Source organism: Pleurodeles waltl, chromosome 4_1, assembly GCF_031143425.1.
Source record: "Pleurodeles waltl isolate 20211129_DDA chromosome 4_1, aPleWal1.hap1.20221129, whole genome shotgun sequence".
Lineage (NCBI taxonomy): Eukaryota > Metazoa > Chordata > Amphibia > Caudata > Salamandridae > Pleurodeles > Pleurodeles waltl.
In genome coordinates, this window is record NC_090442.1 from 657524737 (window position 1) to 657542191 (window position 17455).

The window sequence follows — 17455 nt, forward strand, 5'->3', positions numbered from 1 at the left end:
TCCTTGAGCAGTTTGATGCCTGCCCAGAAAATACTCACGTATGTCTTAATAGTTAATTCAAAAGCTTTTTTACCGCCTTTCGAAATAATCAACTTCCAGATGGCATTATTTACACATTGTGTAAGGGTTATTAGCATGTTTCTGCAACACAATATTTTTGCTTCATCCGATGTAGGTATTCAGTGTAGGGCTTTGATGATATTTTTTATTATATTTAATCTAATTGTGGCTTTTCATTTTTTATGCATAATATTGAGGTTGGATTCCATCATCTCCGTGCTCTTGCTGGATGTTATCATTGCAGGAAATATTTTTACTGGACATCTACTTGTGAGAAGATAGAAAAAAGACAGTTTGACAGCTGGCTCTGCAACTCAAGCCCATCTCCACTATATACGTGCTTCAGGAAAGTGTTGTAAAATTGTTGATTTTGTTCTAGTATCAATTGAACTTTTCTCGTTGTGTTTTCAGGGACGACACGTTTTCGGATACATTAAGCCAAAAAGCAGACAGTGAAGCCAGCAGTGGGCCAATGGTTGAAGAGAAGTCCTCCTCCAAGGACATGAATTCTCCCACTGACCGCCACTCGGATTCCTATGCACCACGGTAAGCTTGACTTTAAAAACACAATTCTAATTTGTGACCAAATCATCTCCTTGTACATTGTGTGTCAAGAGATAGTGTAATGCATGTATGGTGACACACTACCAATGCATGTTTGCTGTAGTATGTCCAATCATATGTTCAAACACGTGACGTAAGAGAGGGCTTGGCCGTAATAAGGGGAAATATTCATTTGCAGGTGTGCAGTCTAAGCATCTAAACCATTCTTAGTATCACAGAGAAGTAAGAACAATATCAATAATCAACCAGCACTATGCACCAGGGGATGTTTGTGCATGAAGTGATGTGCCTGTTCGTGCAAGCCTGACATTCCTCATGTGCCTTCAGTGTGCCTCGTGCCAATGGATTTTAAATTACTTGTTTATCACATTGATTTTAATCTTTGTAATTTTAGTTCTCTCATTCCAGCTGAATGTTTAATGTTATTAAGCAAGCACACTTTAGTTATGCGTCTGTCAAAATACATTTGGGTTAGAAAAGATAAAGAGTAGAAGTAACAAATTAAAGGCACTTTTGAGAAACTGCAAAAAGGGAGAGATGAAGAACACAGGGCCGGCTCTAGGGCGGTGCGACCGGTGCTACCGCACTGGGTTTGACTTCGGGTGTGGGCGCCGTGTTAGCAAGTATATTATGAATTTAAAAGCACCTGCTGCAGCGTTCCTTACCTTCAGATATTTTCAGGCAACCATAAAAATGTCAAGATAACTCAGTGATTAATGTTCTTTCTGGAGAGAGATCGAAGTCACCTAGTGGAAGTTTTGACTCTTGTAAGGTAAGGAGGATTGCAAAGAATGTGTACCATGCAGATCACACAGTGCATATAATGTGAATAGGTCAGAATGTTACTGATTTTGTCGGAGAGATCCTTTTGTTACTTGCAGTGTATAAGTTGAAATTCTAATACACAACAGTGAGCTATGAACTTCCCTCAAAGAGCTACATGCAAACTGCAAAGTATAAATTAGAGCATTATGATTTTTTTCCCAGTCTTCCATTAGCCTAATTTTGCAAAAGGGATCATTTGGGTCAGAAATCAATTCCTATCATTAAAGAGAAACCCCAACCATGGTGTTACATTTTAAATTCTGAGTCTCTGCTTCTCCAGAACAAGTACTCTTAAACTATACTGCCTACTAGTATGGATGACTTTGACTCCTACACCTTGTGGTCCTGCGTCTTAATTAACATTTCCTATACACTTCTTTACACACATAGGATTGATTGCCTCTGTACTCTGACACCCTGTCACGGCTGGACTGGCCATAAAGGGGATCGGGCGTTTTCCCAGGAGGGTGGAAAGGTAGGGGTCAGTTTTGCAGCGGCGGGGGTGGTTTTGTGACTGGGGACCAGTTTTGCAGAGGTGCCGCAATATTGTCCCGCAGTAACAAAAGCAGCAGTGCTTTGCACTTGCAAACGCCGGCCCAGGGGCTGGTCCAACAAAATTGCCAGGGTTGCTTTGGTTGCCAAGTCCGGCCCTGCATCCTACCCTACACTGGTATGAGTGTTGCTATAAAACTAACTGCATCTGAGAGAAGTGGTTATGGAGACTTGAGTGGCTCGGTTAAAGGGTAATAGTGAGGGAATTCATGGCAGAGGTAGTCACTGGGGGGGGGGGGGGGCACCAACAATCATTGTCGCACTGGGCGCCACCAGTGCTAGAGCCGGTTCTGGAAGACCAGCAAACTAAAAGGATTCAAACACCAGTGGAAGCATTGGTGGAGAGTTACTGGAGACCTTCAAACAAAAGACAGAGATTGACGTCTTATGATCTTTACATGACCACACCTTCTGATCTTAATGTGAATATACAGTGAGAGGAAAGTATGGAATGGCAGTGGCAATCTTAACCTTTAGTGATAAAGAGCTCGAAGTTTACAAATGCAAATTCTTATTTAAATCCTAAATAAAGGAATGACCTTACTAATAGAAGACACATCTTTTAGTGGACATTGAAAGAAAGATGTAGTGACATATGGGTTGATATATAATTAATTCAGTGGGCATATCCTAGACGCAAGTAAGAATACGATGGAGATTTTCCATAACTTGTAGAATACAAATGCTACAAAGGAAGCACTTCAACTTTAAAATGAATCTTAAACAAATGCGCTACTTCGAGCATGAAGGAGTTAATAAACAAGAGATAGCTAAAGAAGTGAGTATTGGGAGCCTTTGTTCAGGGTGCGCAGAGCAACCTTTTGGCAGAGAAATGAAAATGTGGAATTTTACAACCCCGCAAGAGATATAATGAGCAGGGCACTAGGTAGGAAAGGCAGGATTATCTTGGGGGTCCTATTTTTGTCATTTTTTATGTTTCACACTTATGGGTTTACATTTTTTAATTTAGAAGTTGTTGAACACATGAAGGTGTGTTCATTATGGTTTTGAAAATGATGCATCTAATGCTTATACTTGTATGGTCCGGTGTCTTGGACAGCTTCACATCAGAATGTCTAAAAGTGAATTGAAGGCTGGGGGCACTAGATGGACTCTTACAAATACTGTAAAAGCTGCATTGATTTATTCAGCATACACTGAAAATCACCCAAATGAAGGCTGGTTGTTAAACCATATAAACAAATACTGCTCCCTTTCTAGTTGTGTGCTTCACAGCACTCCCCAGGGGTTGGATGGTTACAAAAGCGGTGTATGAAAGAATTTGACATCAGAGTGGGGAGGGAGAAATAAGTACATAAAGCCAGAGAAACCAACTTATTTAAGGCCCATGAAGTGCCGGGAACTGGAGGGTTTTCACTTCTTCCGCGTATTTTGTTACGTAGTTTTCATTAAATATGGGAAATGCAGAGGGAGGGTAATTTCCGTTGGAGAACCTTCTGAGTCCAAAGGTTGCCTCCCATAACCCTTGTACTTCACCGGACCAGCTCCAGTTTGTTATGGGAGGCTGAGAGTAGGCATAGGCCCATAGTGTAATAGACAACTGCACACCAAACAATATAGTAACGTAAAAATGAATGTAAACTAACAAAAGTGGGTCAAAATCTCAAGCAAAAGACTGAAGCAAACAGCGAGCAAAGGAAATACAAATATTTTTGGTTTGCAGTGAAATAAAGTGATAAAGGGGTGGTGATCACCTACAAGAGAAACTCCTGGCTTTATGGCTTCCCTCCTTGAGCGATCTGTGGCCTCTGACACCTCGGGTTTTGTTTTCTGACGGGGTGAGTCATTATACCCACATTTAGCATCATATCATGTTTTAAACTTACCAACAGACACCACAATTAAAGGTGTAATAAAACACTAGTGGTCTGTTAGGTATTTTTAAATTCAACTGGATCCCTGTATTATCCAGAATAACTTTATCTAATAACTCCCTCTGGGTGCATTTCATAGGGAGGTCGAGAACCCACTGGTGGCATTGTTCTACCAGGGTGGGGACAGGTGGCCTATGATAAAATGACACTATTATGTGTGTGAGACCACCTGTTCCATAAGGAGGAATTCTTAACATAAGGCCCAACATTATGGTCTTTAACAAGAACCCAAGATAACACTGGCAGGATCACAACCAAAGTAGTTGCCACTGGCAAATGTATCTTATTTCCTCCACACACTTTGTGTGTACTGTTGTGATTATGGGAGGAAGTGTGGAGGGTTGACCTCTCACCTCTCTGTGATAGGTGCTCTGACACCACTCATCACCAGTTCTATTGAACACCCTCTGTTCCTGCATGAATATTTCACAGCTTGTTCTCATTTGGTTCCTGATCTCTTGCCAACCATACACGGATGTCAGTTAGAGGTCGCCAGGGATCACAGCTGTGACCCCTGCTTTGCCCCTTGTGACCCATGGCACTGCCTTTGCGACCCCGGGCCTCAGAGGTGTCAAAATCAGCGCCAGAAACACAAGGGCAGCTGGTCCTTATAGAGGTCTTTTGAAGCTGCACTTTCCTTGTTTTCTGTAAATTTTTTACCACACTAAAAATAACTAATGTATTATTCACTATAAGTGTAATAAAGAGTGGAGTACAGTTAGCTGGAAAATGGCCCTTCCTGGAAGCTGAGGTAAATAAAAAATGCTTTTAAATGTAAGTTGTTTGTGTGCTTGTAGGTGAGAGTGTAATAATGTAAGAGCGAGTGTATGTGTGAATGCGTGTATGTGTACGTATACATGTGTGAGTAAAAGCAAAGGTGGGGGATGTCATTTTTGCTAACCCTGTCATTTTGGTGAATTGACGTTCATGCCCATAGTTCTTAGTGGATATTTGTAAATTGCCTCTCTCCCGGTGAAATATGAAGCTCCCACAATATTTCCCTCTTACATCTTCATTGCCTTCTTGCAACATCTGATTGTGATCAGAGTGGCATCACTTTAAAATCTGAAATCAAACCGGAGAAAAGTAGAGCATATATTTGTCTCTGGTGGAATGGTTCGTCCCAAGATCGAAAACTAGCTCAGCAAAATGCAGCTAGACAAATAAACAGACCCGACTACATAACAGAAAAGGCGTCCCTCTCTGCCTGAACTGGCATCAGTGTACTTTGAAGATGGCGGAACTAAAGCCCCAGTCTGCAAGTTAGTAGATCTAGAGGACAAGCCTCCTGTGTCCTTAGGTTTAAGAATAACCTGAGACTGCCCCTCAGAGTGGTGAGCTTGAGGGAAAATATACCTCCCCTCCTCCCTTTCTCTCGCTTCTTGCCTCAATGTACACATCAGTGTTTCTACCTGTTGTTTTACCCGCAGTTTATGTAAACATCTTTCCAGCTCATGTTACCAACACCTCCGAACATCCTTAACACCCTCCTTGACTCTCTAGGATTAGATCCAAGCTGTAGAGATGCCCATGTTAAAAACAATACATTAAAATACATTTTGTATGGGTTTTTTTTAAATGTACAGTTCGCTTTCTTTTCATGGGAATGTGCTAAAAGACAAAATGTAACACCACGTGCCCCAATTCGGCTTCCTGACACCTGCTCTGAGTGAACAGAGAAAGCATCTTAGGTGAAGGAAGGTCCTACCGGGTAGAGTAAGTGTTATGGGGCCGTAAATTGGCTTACATCCCATAGATCACAGGCCCTTTACACATGTGGATGAGCTTCAGTGTTGTTTTCCTCTTACCATATGCATCTCCATCATAGGCTTCTTCAACTCGTAGCATAAGAATTTAAGCTTAAGGATGTTATTGTCATTTATATTGGCAGGCAGAGGAAACGAGCAGAAGCTCCAGCATCTTCTCGGCGCCCCGGCCGGGTCAGTGAAGGCCACTGCCCAGTGCATCCCCCACACACTATGAACAGCACAACCTTGGAAATGGGATCTCCAAACATGACAAGTCACTGCAGCCAGCGAGGCCTACTACAGAACCGCAACCTCAATGTGGACAGTCCTGAGCGGAGGCGACGGCCGGGGCATGGAAGCCTCACCAACATCAGCCGGCAGGATTCAGTAAAGAAGATGGACAGCCCTCCAATAAGAAGATCGACATCCTCTGGGCAATACCCGAGCTTCAATGACCACAAACCACTGGACCCAGAATCCATTGCACAGGTAGGTGAATTATCACTGTGTCTGCCCTTACTCCTTCTGGCAGGCAGCTCTGCAGACTGGCAACCGTTGCTGTAAAGAAACACTTGTTTGATCGACTTGATAAAATGAAGGTGTACTTTATGGAAGGGTGAGATACGAGAAAGAGGTGTGAACTAAGGATGTTTGTTTATTGGACATATGCATATCGCATTCCTCTGACGCATGCAGTTTGTGGAATGAACACCTGCATGAAATCAAATGTGTGGCATATCGTGCAATGGACTTTCATGACATTTCTTCAAATATGTTTCTCTGTGCGTGTATCGGGTCCCAGAAATCTACAGCTGTACTCCTTTCCACTGCTCCTATGGAGGTAAAGTCAAAAATCCTTGTTTCATGGCCAAGCATTGATCAGTTGGCGTCACACAGTGTTAACAAAATATAATGTAGTCATGAAAAATGTAACCATATAATATAAAAAAGCAAAATGAAATCTGAGCTCAATTCACGCTTGTTTTGCAAACGTGGTATTACTCACGCACACAAACTAACTCAAACACGTCGAGATGCATATATCCAATCTATGATGAAAAAGATAGATATTACAGAATCAAATACATTAAAACAATCTATTCTTCTAATACATGAAAACAATCATTTTTTCTAAATCAGTCTAGCAGCAGTTTGTAATAAAAACACCTTATCAGAGATGTCAAAAAAACATACTCCTCACCTTGCAACCTTCCTGGTTCATGAAACATAAGGCACAGATCCTGATGAACAATTAAAATGCCTGTCAAAGACTAGCAGTGACACACTATGGTTTAAAATACTCCTTACACTATGTGGGGCCAAATAGCATGTTTGCATATGTAAAGAAGGCAAGGAACTGCATTTCAGAGTGGACTTAGAAGTTGCTCCTTGTGACTGACTCAGTGACCTTCCCCTCCTACCAGTGGCAGCCTTATAACAGTGTGTGGGCGAAGGTCAGACTCTTCTCCCTCAACAATCCAAATCTTGGCTTACATATTCTGCTGGATGTTTTGATACCATGGGTGTATTATGCTGTTTGTCGAAATTGCTTAAGGTGTGCATCCACCACCCAGTTTAGAGGGCACATCAAGGGTGTCTTCAGATAGCAAATTGGTCTGTCGTCAGATGCTCTCTAGCAGTAATGACGTCACAGTTGGTTGTAACATTTCCTGTGGTGCCTGATGAAGACAACCACATTTCTCTATGTCCACAAGTTTCATCCTCACAAGATAGGAGTCTGAGAGTAATTGGAGACTTCTCAGTACACAAAATCACATTCCATGGGTACATCATTAGAACACCTCAGAATGTAAGTGTCCCCGCTTGTCTATGTAGACCCTTGCTCTGCGTAGTCCTGTTATTTGAGCAGAAACAAATGATAGAATGTCGTTTAAAACCAGAGATATCGCTCCGAGTTCTAAAAAATGGTATGTGGTGTTTTAGGCATTGGCAGATCAATGTTCATTAATTTTTAGTCTCTCAAACTTTGGATCTCCACTCATACCCAGAAATTTTACCTTTGGACCAGCGTCAGTGATGGCTTGGTGTTGTTTTCTAAGATTCACACTTGAAACTTCTGGAAGTATCACCTGAAAACATCAGCTTGAGAGATTCCTAGGAGAATTATTTAAATTTTCTATTCTTATCTATTCTTATTAGTAGGGCAAGTCAGTTATGGAGGTACAATGTATCTTAAGTGTATCAGTTATTCATGTATTGTATCCCTTACATTTTTGTTGCAAAGTCGCATGTCTTGCAAACTTATGTTTTAATTACAGTAGTACATTCCATGAGTATGTATATTTAGTCAAATCTATTTTTAACAGACTGCAACACTGTGAGAATATAATGGCACAATCTATATGTAGAATTATTTACAAAAACAGTTAAGTACACAATACCCATCAGGTTATGAACAATAATTACACAATATAGTCAACAGAAACAATAACCAACATGTTGACTTTTAAGTACTTTTGTCGTTCTACACTAGAGAGACTGCATCAGGAAGAGAATGCATGTCATCCAAATCAGCCAAGTTCACTCTGGAAGCCCACACGACTACAGATCAAATGGAGTGAAAATGTTAGTCACCAATGTCTTCTGACTTAAGTCACACAAAACTTTGAGTGGAGTATAGTTGTGCAGGACTATCACCTACATTGAGTGAAGTCAGATACAGTGCTGTCAGTTATTGAATATCAAAAACACTGCCGAAGAGAAAAATCATGCACAACTCAAATCACCATAATACCTGATCGTCAATTGTAACCATGACACACAATGCAGTTGCTACCAGTTGGAATGCGGGAGCCCAAGGTCGAGCAGTTCTCAAATGAGTTACAATCAATTCAGTCAGGATGCAAGGCATTCAATGTATCTATGGCTTTTTATAGTTCCCCCAAGAATTCATGATGCACACCAGGCAACAGAAGTCTCCTAAGAAAATTGACTCAAAATAGATGCATTTGATCGTGAAAACTAGCCATTGTACTGCTGTGTCCAGGAACTATTCAAGTTGAACTGCTGGTCACTGATATGTCCCATGTCGTTAAAAGATTCATCAAGATGTTTTAATCTCCAGTTACCTACGATGGGGTATTTATAGAATGTATTCAGTGATTGTGTGTTTAACTGTGGCCATCACCTTTAAGGGTGGGTGATTCTGGTTTTACATAGTGCACATCCTCATTCAAATGTAGCTCCATATGCTCATCCTGGCTAGTGGTGTGTTTTTATCTGGTGGAAGTCCCTACCCATAACTGATGTCAGTTCTGTCATCGGGAGTTGCCTGTCAGGTGGAAGCTACTGCCCTTCTGCGTAATAGGGCCTGGTCCATTTCGATGTATATTGATTTTAAAGAAAAGATATGCTGCCATTAAAGGGGAAATCATACCACAATGCAATTGACAGAATGATAAATAGAATAATAGTTGAACTCAAACAATAAAGCTCTCATTAAACTGAACTTTGGGAAAAGGCAGTAAGGAGTAGTGTCATGTATGTCACCCTGAGTGCTTACATTTAGAGGAATGTTCCTGGGAACAGCAGTGGTCTCAAGATGGCCAAGTTACCAATACGAAAAAGGACTGCAAGTGATGCCCAGATGGGCCTTTCTCTCACCCACTCCTCCTCTTTCAACCATTACTCTCAAGTTATAGTGGCACCATTTGCCAGTGGGATTTAGTTTTAGGGTTTTAGAAAAATCTAAATTCATCTTCGTATTAGAGCAGTTTTATAAAGAATAGCCTACACCACATAGGAGCATTCTCTCTTCCGTTTGTATGGTTGGTAGTACATATAATAGTAAACCATTTGAGTTATATTGCAGGTTATAAATGGGAGTAAACAGCCTTTAAAGTAAGAAGCACATAATTAAATCCCTATTATTATCAACTCACCACACAGGTCCCCCTCCCCTCTGTTCCTCAGTAAAAAATTGCCTGTTCAGTGCTTTTTAGGTCACAGCCTACCAAACAACGCAGCTGGCTGGTTTGCTAAAGACATCTTGGGAACTTTCACAAAGTTGACCTACGAATGTCTTCAGCTCGTTGATTATCATTGGCTTTGTGGTTTGTAACTCACATTTTCTGGCTTTCCATTTGCCGGCTTTATTTGCTTTAGGCTCTCTAGGCTCAGTTCATCCCTTCCGCTGCCTAAACCGTGTTTTCTGGATCCTTCCACAAACTTGCTTTCTGTGAGCTCTTCACATTTGCTGTGCATTCAAAGACCAAAGTCAAATGTCAGGTGCTATCTTGCAAGGTTGCCTGTTTATTTTTCTTTCTATAACTTCAAAGTGAAAGGATTTATATGACAATCTTGCTGAATACTGGGGATAGGAAAGAGGTTTTTTCTAGCATATGACAATGTTTAAATGAACAGTGTAAGTATTTCAGAATACATTAGAATTATGAACGCACATATAAAGCACATTTTTTGGTATTTCGGAAGTGTGTGGGAAACGCATTCTTTAAGATGATCAACATGAAACGTTAAACTAGGTGATGCCATTTTCACTCATCTTCGTTTGTGCATTGTATACTTTTTAGTAAAACTGTATGTCTGTGCAAATGTAATGGTCATTTCAGTTAAAAATATGTTGTCTCTAATGGCAGTGTGCTACCACACCATTAATACTCCACTCTGTGCCACTCCACAGCATTGCACTCTACTCTGCACTACTCCATTTTACACCACTCCACACAACTGCACTCTGCACCACTCCACTCAACGCCTGTCTACTCTACCCTGTACCACTCCACTCTATGCCAGTACACTCTTCGCCACTCTACTCTACACCACTGCACTGTTTGCCACTGCATTCTACACCACTCCAGTCTAGGCCACACCAATCCACTCTGCACAGCTTCATTCAACGCCACTCTGCAACACTGCACTGTACAACACTACACTCTACACCAATACACTTTACTTTGTAACACTCAACCCTATGCCCCTGCACTCTACGCCAATCCACTGTACGCCACTCTGACTACTCTGCACCACTGCACTCTACACCTTTACACTCTATGCCACTCTATGCAATTGCACTGTACCCTGCACAACTCCACTCTATGCCTCTTCACTCTATACTGACATAATCTACTCTGTCATTGCACTCTACACCACTCTACCCCGCTCTGCGCCACTCTACTTTATGCCACTGCACCCCACTCTACTCAACTACACTCTAATTTACTACACTCTATGCAACTGTACTCTACTCTGCATCACTGTACTCTATGCCACTGCTCTCTACACCAGTCTACTCCACACCACTGCACTCTGACACTCTACTCTGCAAAACTCCACTCTCCACCACTAAACTCTACGTCATTCTACTCTGCACTGCTCCACTCTATTCCATTGAACTCTATGGCACTATGCTGTACTCCACTCTATGCTACTCTACACCACTGCGCTCTATGCCACTCGACTCTACTTTACATCACTCAACTCTACGCCACTCCAATCTGCACCACTCTATGCCACTGCACTCCATGCCACTCTGCTGTATGCCACTCCACTCTGCACCACTGCACTCTACTATGCACCGCTCCAGTCTACGCCACTGCATTGTATGCCGCTGACTTCAATGCCACTGCACTCTATGCCAATGCACTCTACCCCAGTTCACTCTGCTCTGCCACTCCAGTGTGTGACACGCTGCATGACTCCACAGTATGCCACTCCAAAGCATGACACTCTCTGTCATTAAACTTTACAGCACTCTACTCCACTGTTCGCCATGCCTCTCTCTGACACTCCATAAGACTCTCCTCTATGCCACTAACTTTTAGCCAAGCTGGTGAACAACATGGCTATAACATAAGCAAGACCTCTTGCCTTTGCCAATGCTTGTTCTCTATTTGGACCGGGACTGTGTTATTTGTGGGGAATGTTTCAATTCTTACACACATTAAATATATTGCAAAGGCTTATTTTTAGGTCTTCTTTGACAGGGCAGTTGTCTCAAGTACCTATTATTAACAGTTCTTTACCATATAGAGTGGGCGTAGGCTCTACCCAGAGGAGTATTACTCTCTCACAACATGCTATTGAGTGTTTGGTGTATCATTCCATCTTCAATAGGAGTGTTTCAATTTCCATGCATGGGGAACTATTTTAGATTACAAAGTACACTTCACGACCACACATTACGTTATTTATCTCACAGACGAACTGTAAACAAATATTTTTTTGTTTTTTTCACTACAAGGTTTTTAAATGCTATAGTCAGGGCTCAAAATGCTGTTCAGAACTCTTCGATTTGACAATATTTATTAAAGTAGCTGTTGTGCTGACATGCACTCTGACCTCTCTTCTTTCTGTAGGACATTGAAGACACAATGAACAGTGCACTGAATGAATTGCGCGAGCTGGAGCGCCAGAGCTCTGCAAAGCATGCACCTGACGTAGTGCTAGATACACTGGAGCAAATGAAGAACTCTCCAACGCCAGCAACATCCACGGAATCCCTGAGCCCCATCCACAATGCCATGCTGAGGAGCACCGAGCCGCCAATCCGACGCAGCACCAGCACCTCATCCAGCGACACGATGAGCACCTTCAAACCCATGGTAGCCCCCAGGATGGGCGTCCAACTCAAGCCCCCTGCTCTGCGGCCGAAACCAATAGTTCTTCCAAAGACAAACCCTGGTGTTGGACCATCCTCCCCATCTCAGGGCCCCATAGACAAGTCTTGCACAATGTGAGGGTGACTCTCCTCCTTTACCCTACTAGAGTGGAGGTGAGGACACCAAGAAAATAGCAGCGCAGTGCCAGTCAGGACGCCTTGTAACAAAAGTACTGTGTGTTTTGTTAACTGGATTTGTTTTGCTTTACTGTGTGATGGATGTAATGTGGAAGTTAGCCGTGGTAACCAGGGCATTTTTTCTCAAGGCAACAAAAAAACTGGACTTTTTGTCTGAGTGATTGACAACAATAGAAACCCATTAGTATACTTGAAGACTTGATGCTGCACCATTTGTTATGAAAGCGATGCATTCGACAAATGGCTTCCCACACTGTAAAATATTTCACAGACTGGAAGGAGTTGGCCTAAGACGCGACCCTGCGCAGAGGAGATCCATGAAAAGCATTAGTCATATCTTAGTTTACAACTCATAGTGAGTACGGACTATGTGTTTGTAGGATCTATGTACTTTTTCAGAACCGCTTGGCATGACGACTGAGCTGAATAGTACTTAACATTCCTAGCACCTGATTGGCAAGCATTTTGGTGGAAAGCAGAGCTTCATAGTGAAAAATTAGCTGTGGTTGACCCACATGTGTTCCAAGTAATGCTACGGACATACTCTTAAAGGGATTTACTGTGCACTTGTCTCTCATCACTGATTAGAGGTACATAAACACATTTATATACATAATGGAGAGAACATTGGGCAACTCTGGAAACCCCACTGAAGCATAGCACTAATATAGACAACATATTTCCATGCGCTGGAAGAAGTGTCTTTTTTTAACTTGTTCCTTTTTCTTTTCTCTCCAGCCACTCATCGGCATGTCTTTCTTTCTCTTGTTCCCTTTTTTTCTCTTTCCATCCTTTTTCTCTCGCTTATACATATTTGATAATTGTGCTTAAAAATGTCTACCCACATATAATGTTGCTGCAACATTTGTGTGGTAAATTTGACCACTACCATGTTTTCCGTTTGGAGCATTCTGATTCGGATAGTGTATGTGACAGTCTACACCGCTGTATATTTCTATGCTTTCCAAGTTCTGGGACTACAGGACTTAGACTTGTGTGACCCAATCTCTGGGCCATAACGTAAGTATAAACTATGTACACACATGGCACCCTGAGGGTTGATACTTCCTCAGTTGATTGGTGCCTGAGTAGAGCGTGGAAGTAAAGTCCAGATCGCCCGGCCTTGAACCACTTACATCAGCTGAAAGTCTTGGAATTAAATACCATGTATACCGATCTGACAAAGAAGCCAAGATACTGCATGGTAAATAGCATTTTTACATAGTGCAGTAAATCCTATGAAATCATACCCATTTTTCAGAGGGTTTTCATTTAAAATATGTGGATAATTAGAACACAGATTCCAATGCAGTCAATGTCCAGACCAATAACATTGCGTAAGTTAAAGTACTTCCCTGATAGTACTTGGCTGACTGTTTCATGGCCTGCCAGACTCTGGGTTGGACAACTCCATGCTCTCCACTGACACTGATTGCACCCAACCCTCAGAGTCCATCCTGTACCCAGGGCTGAGTTACTCTCTTCCCCTGTCACTGGCTCGCTCACTCTTCTGCCCCATCGGGTCACCTAAGGCGGAGCCTCATGGGTTGCGCAAGTGCTTCCACTTCCTGTGGCGAACTAGTAGGAGGCCAAGGTCTCCTCCTTGCAGTCTTGGTCCAATAGTGTGGAGCTAGACATCTCATTGTACACTGCGATGTCCCACCGGCAGGGTCTCAGTTGTGCCTCAGACCTGTAACTCGTTGTCCCGTCCAGATATGTTCCTATAATACCCATCGCGACTAAACCATGTACTCACCTCATGACAGTAGTTTTCGAAACACATGACTGCGTGGGTCCTTGCAATAAGGTGCCTTGTTTCAAATTCATTTTCACTTTATTTTTTGTATACGTGTAAAAAATAACGACAAAAATGCTGTCATAACATTCAGCCTCGATTAACGCGGCAGCTATACCTTTCAAGATGTGATCCGCAGGGGTGGGCGTGCAGGGCTTGTGAGTCATTGTGCTGCTAAGCCCGTGGTTGATGGACGGACTTTTTGCCGGGCTATATATAGCATTTATACACTCTGTTGTGAAGCTGCCTGAAATTGTGGACCATTTTAACTATTGGTTGGGCTTTGTTTTAGCAAATTCTCTTTGAGAATTCCATTAAAGTCACAGCTGTTTTTCACCTGTTAACTCAAAGCCATAACCTTGATTGGTGTTTTTGTGCGTCTTAACTCACACGTTGTCTGTAATAGCCGCGTGGCTGCCCAAGCGTGATGTACGCGCCCCTTTGACAATATTCTAAGCAAATAATTGGAAAAGGCACTCCAAGAGGTTTGCATCGATGTCTGGAAAACTAGTATGAAATGTATACCCCTTACTGTAGAGGCGAGTTAAAAGGCGGCCACCACCAGCCCCCCTGTCTCGTGAGAAAGACTGGCCTTTGCTCCTAGAACCTGTGTAGGAAGATTATTGAACCCGTTTTCTTTTGGCAGCTGTGGGTTAATATTTCAAATCCTGCACATACCGCGCACACCATCCAACATGTCATCTGCGTGTGGCGCACAGCTGCGGACCTGCGGCATCCCAGGCATTTGCTGCTATAAGAGGGTTGTGGGAAAACGTATCAAAAGGGTTGCAATTGCACTTTTGACTACTCAGAGCTGAATTTAACTCTTAAATCTCCATTTGGGACACATAGAAATCCGGAGTCTAGTAGTGTGCTGAAATGCATACACGTCCGAGCTCTAATTGGTTCCTTTTAGATGCCTTCATTACCTCTTGAGACTGTCTTCTTGCAGTGGGGTGTCCTTCAATTGCAAGAACAACACATTTGAAACTGAGCCAATTTTACTACTTTCACGCAATTTAAAATCCGCTGTCGCTCTGTCATAGACTAGCAGAAGAGCAAACTAGAGTTTTCCTATCCTCTACACTCACGTATATACTATTGTAGTATTTTACATTTTAAGATCACCTACGAGCTGTCGTCTTTTAATTGCATAGGTGGGTTTGTATATTGAGATAATTATACTGGACTGCTTATATGTACTTGTTTAGTAAAAGAAAAAATATTAGAAATGGTGCATTAGGAATGTCAGACAGTACATTCCACGTGTTGACTCTGTAGATCGATGGTTATTGACATTTTAAAGGACAGTGAGTGGATATACACCGGGGAAGAAATAAAAAAGTCCAGATGTACTTAAAGGTAACTTCTACACACTTAATTAAATCAGTATTGTCCTTTACTGTCAGTTTGATAAATTGCAGTACTGGTAGTTTCCTGCTTGTTGACTGTTACCCAGTTGTGTCAGTGTACATCTGTAGTATGTACATGTGAAAAAGTGCCTTTAAACTTTTAGAGGAGCTCCATCCTTTATAACATGTACTGTTGTATTTCCGTTGCATCACCCCAACTCTCAAAGAAAAAAATAGTTAAATTATTGCAGTTCTGGCAAAAGTATGTACTGTTAATCTGTTGTGACAATGCACTTTCATGTATAGTACTGTACATTTTGGCATGTACCTTTGCAGGCTTCAGTATACATTCAGGGTTGTTCCTCCTACTGTATCATTACAATAAAGGAGATAGATCTGTCTACTATTTGCTTATTTTAATGGTTGCCTGCAGGCGGGTTCTTTTTAAGTTAATTTCGCTTTATTAGGTTTTTGTTTAAAACACACTGGTACATAACAATCAATCAAGAGGATGCACAATAGCGGCTAGTGACACAGAAGAGTATTGGTTCGAGGTTAATATGTCACAAATAAACCAAGGTGGCACCTCATTGAGTATCATGCTATGCAGTTGGACAAACAATAAACAGGTTTGATCGCAGTTCCACATGTATCACTGTCTCTTAGCTTCATCCTGTATAGCCTAGCCTAGGTCCAATGAAGGAAGTTTATAGAGAAAAAACTAGTTTGAATCACTGTAAGGGACGACTTTATTCTGAAGAGCATTTTCACCCGCTTTTATCCAGTTATCTTAGGAAATATGTGACAGGTCAGAACTACCCAGATGTTTAATACATTTGGTGCTAAGATGTGATTTGGTCCGTGTTATATGGGAGGCTAGAGCCTTATATATTGAAGCAAAGATGTCCAGTGGAATGCCATAACTTTAGATGCTGGCATATGTTTGCATTTGTAGACCACCCAAGTATGAAAAGTTTAACTTTAAGTTTTAAGGATCTATATAAGTCAATTGGGGGAGATCATGCTTAGTTGCTAAGGATGCGAAGGGGTTAGGGTCCCCTTTGTTGTCATAGAAGTCTCAAATTATACGGGTGCCTTTAGCATCCCATGATTTAGGTAAGTCTTAGGCATTATCTATTTTGATTATTGGGTTATACCATAACAAAGTGATTAAGGATCTGTGAAGTGGAGTTTGTGACAAATTGCTTTTTGAGAGCTGTAGCAGTGTCAGCAAAAATCGATTGGGGGCGTCTTAATGTTGTATTAGAAAGGTATGCCATAGTGGTGAAGGGCGAACAAATGGAATTTTCAATTTCAAGCTACCTGGGGACATCTGTCATATCTTGGAGCAGCCAGCAACCACCCTGTGTAGAAAGGAAAGCAGTTTGGTATAAAACCTAGTTTGGCAGTCTGCATCCCACTTCTTGGATGCTCCTTCTTAGAGCCCTGTGGGAGATTCTAACCCTTTTGCCATTCCACATAAATGTTGATGTTAGTTTATCTAAATTGTGGAAGAAGGAGTGGGACAGTTGCATTGGTAGCATAGAGGTGGTAAGAATTAATAATCAGGGTGATCATTATTTTCAGGGTTTGACTCCTGCCCCACCAGGATACAAGTTTGAGAGACCAGTATTCTAGTATATTTCTGACTTTATTGGTGGTTTGCGTTTCGCTTCTTTGAAGTGTTTCTGACAAGTCCTTGGCAAACTAGATAACTAGGTATTTAATTTGTTTTGTTTGCCATTTAAGGCCCGAGTTCCTAAATGAGCAGCAAAACAAAGCTGATTAATGGGGAATACCTCAGTCATATCCCTATTGAGTGTGTAGCCAGATACCCAAGAGAAGTCTTTCATTATGCTACTTACTGCAGGGATCACATGCTCTATATC

General features: G+C 41.8%; 1 protein-coding gene across 1 annotated transcript in view; it reads left to right on the plus strand.

Moving 5' to 3' along the window:
- Positions 1 to 15967, plus strand: part of SRGAP1 (SLIT-ROBO Rho GTPase activating protein 1) — a 413075-nt gene extending 397108 nt beyond the window's left edge. The window contains exons 20-22 of the mRNA XM_069229120.1: positions 472 to 606; positions 5788 to 6133; positions 11980 to 15967. Of these exons, the coding sequence (XP_069085221.1) occupies positions 472 to 606; positions 5788 to 6133; positions 11980 to 12360 (862 nt within the window). The 3' untranslated portion in view covers positions 12361 to 15967. The remainder of the gene's footprint in view (positions 1 to 471; positions 607 to 5787; positions 6134 to 11979) is intronic.
- Positions 15968 to 17455: the final 1488 nt, after the last annotated feature.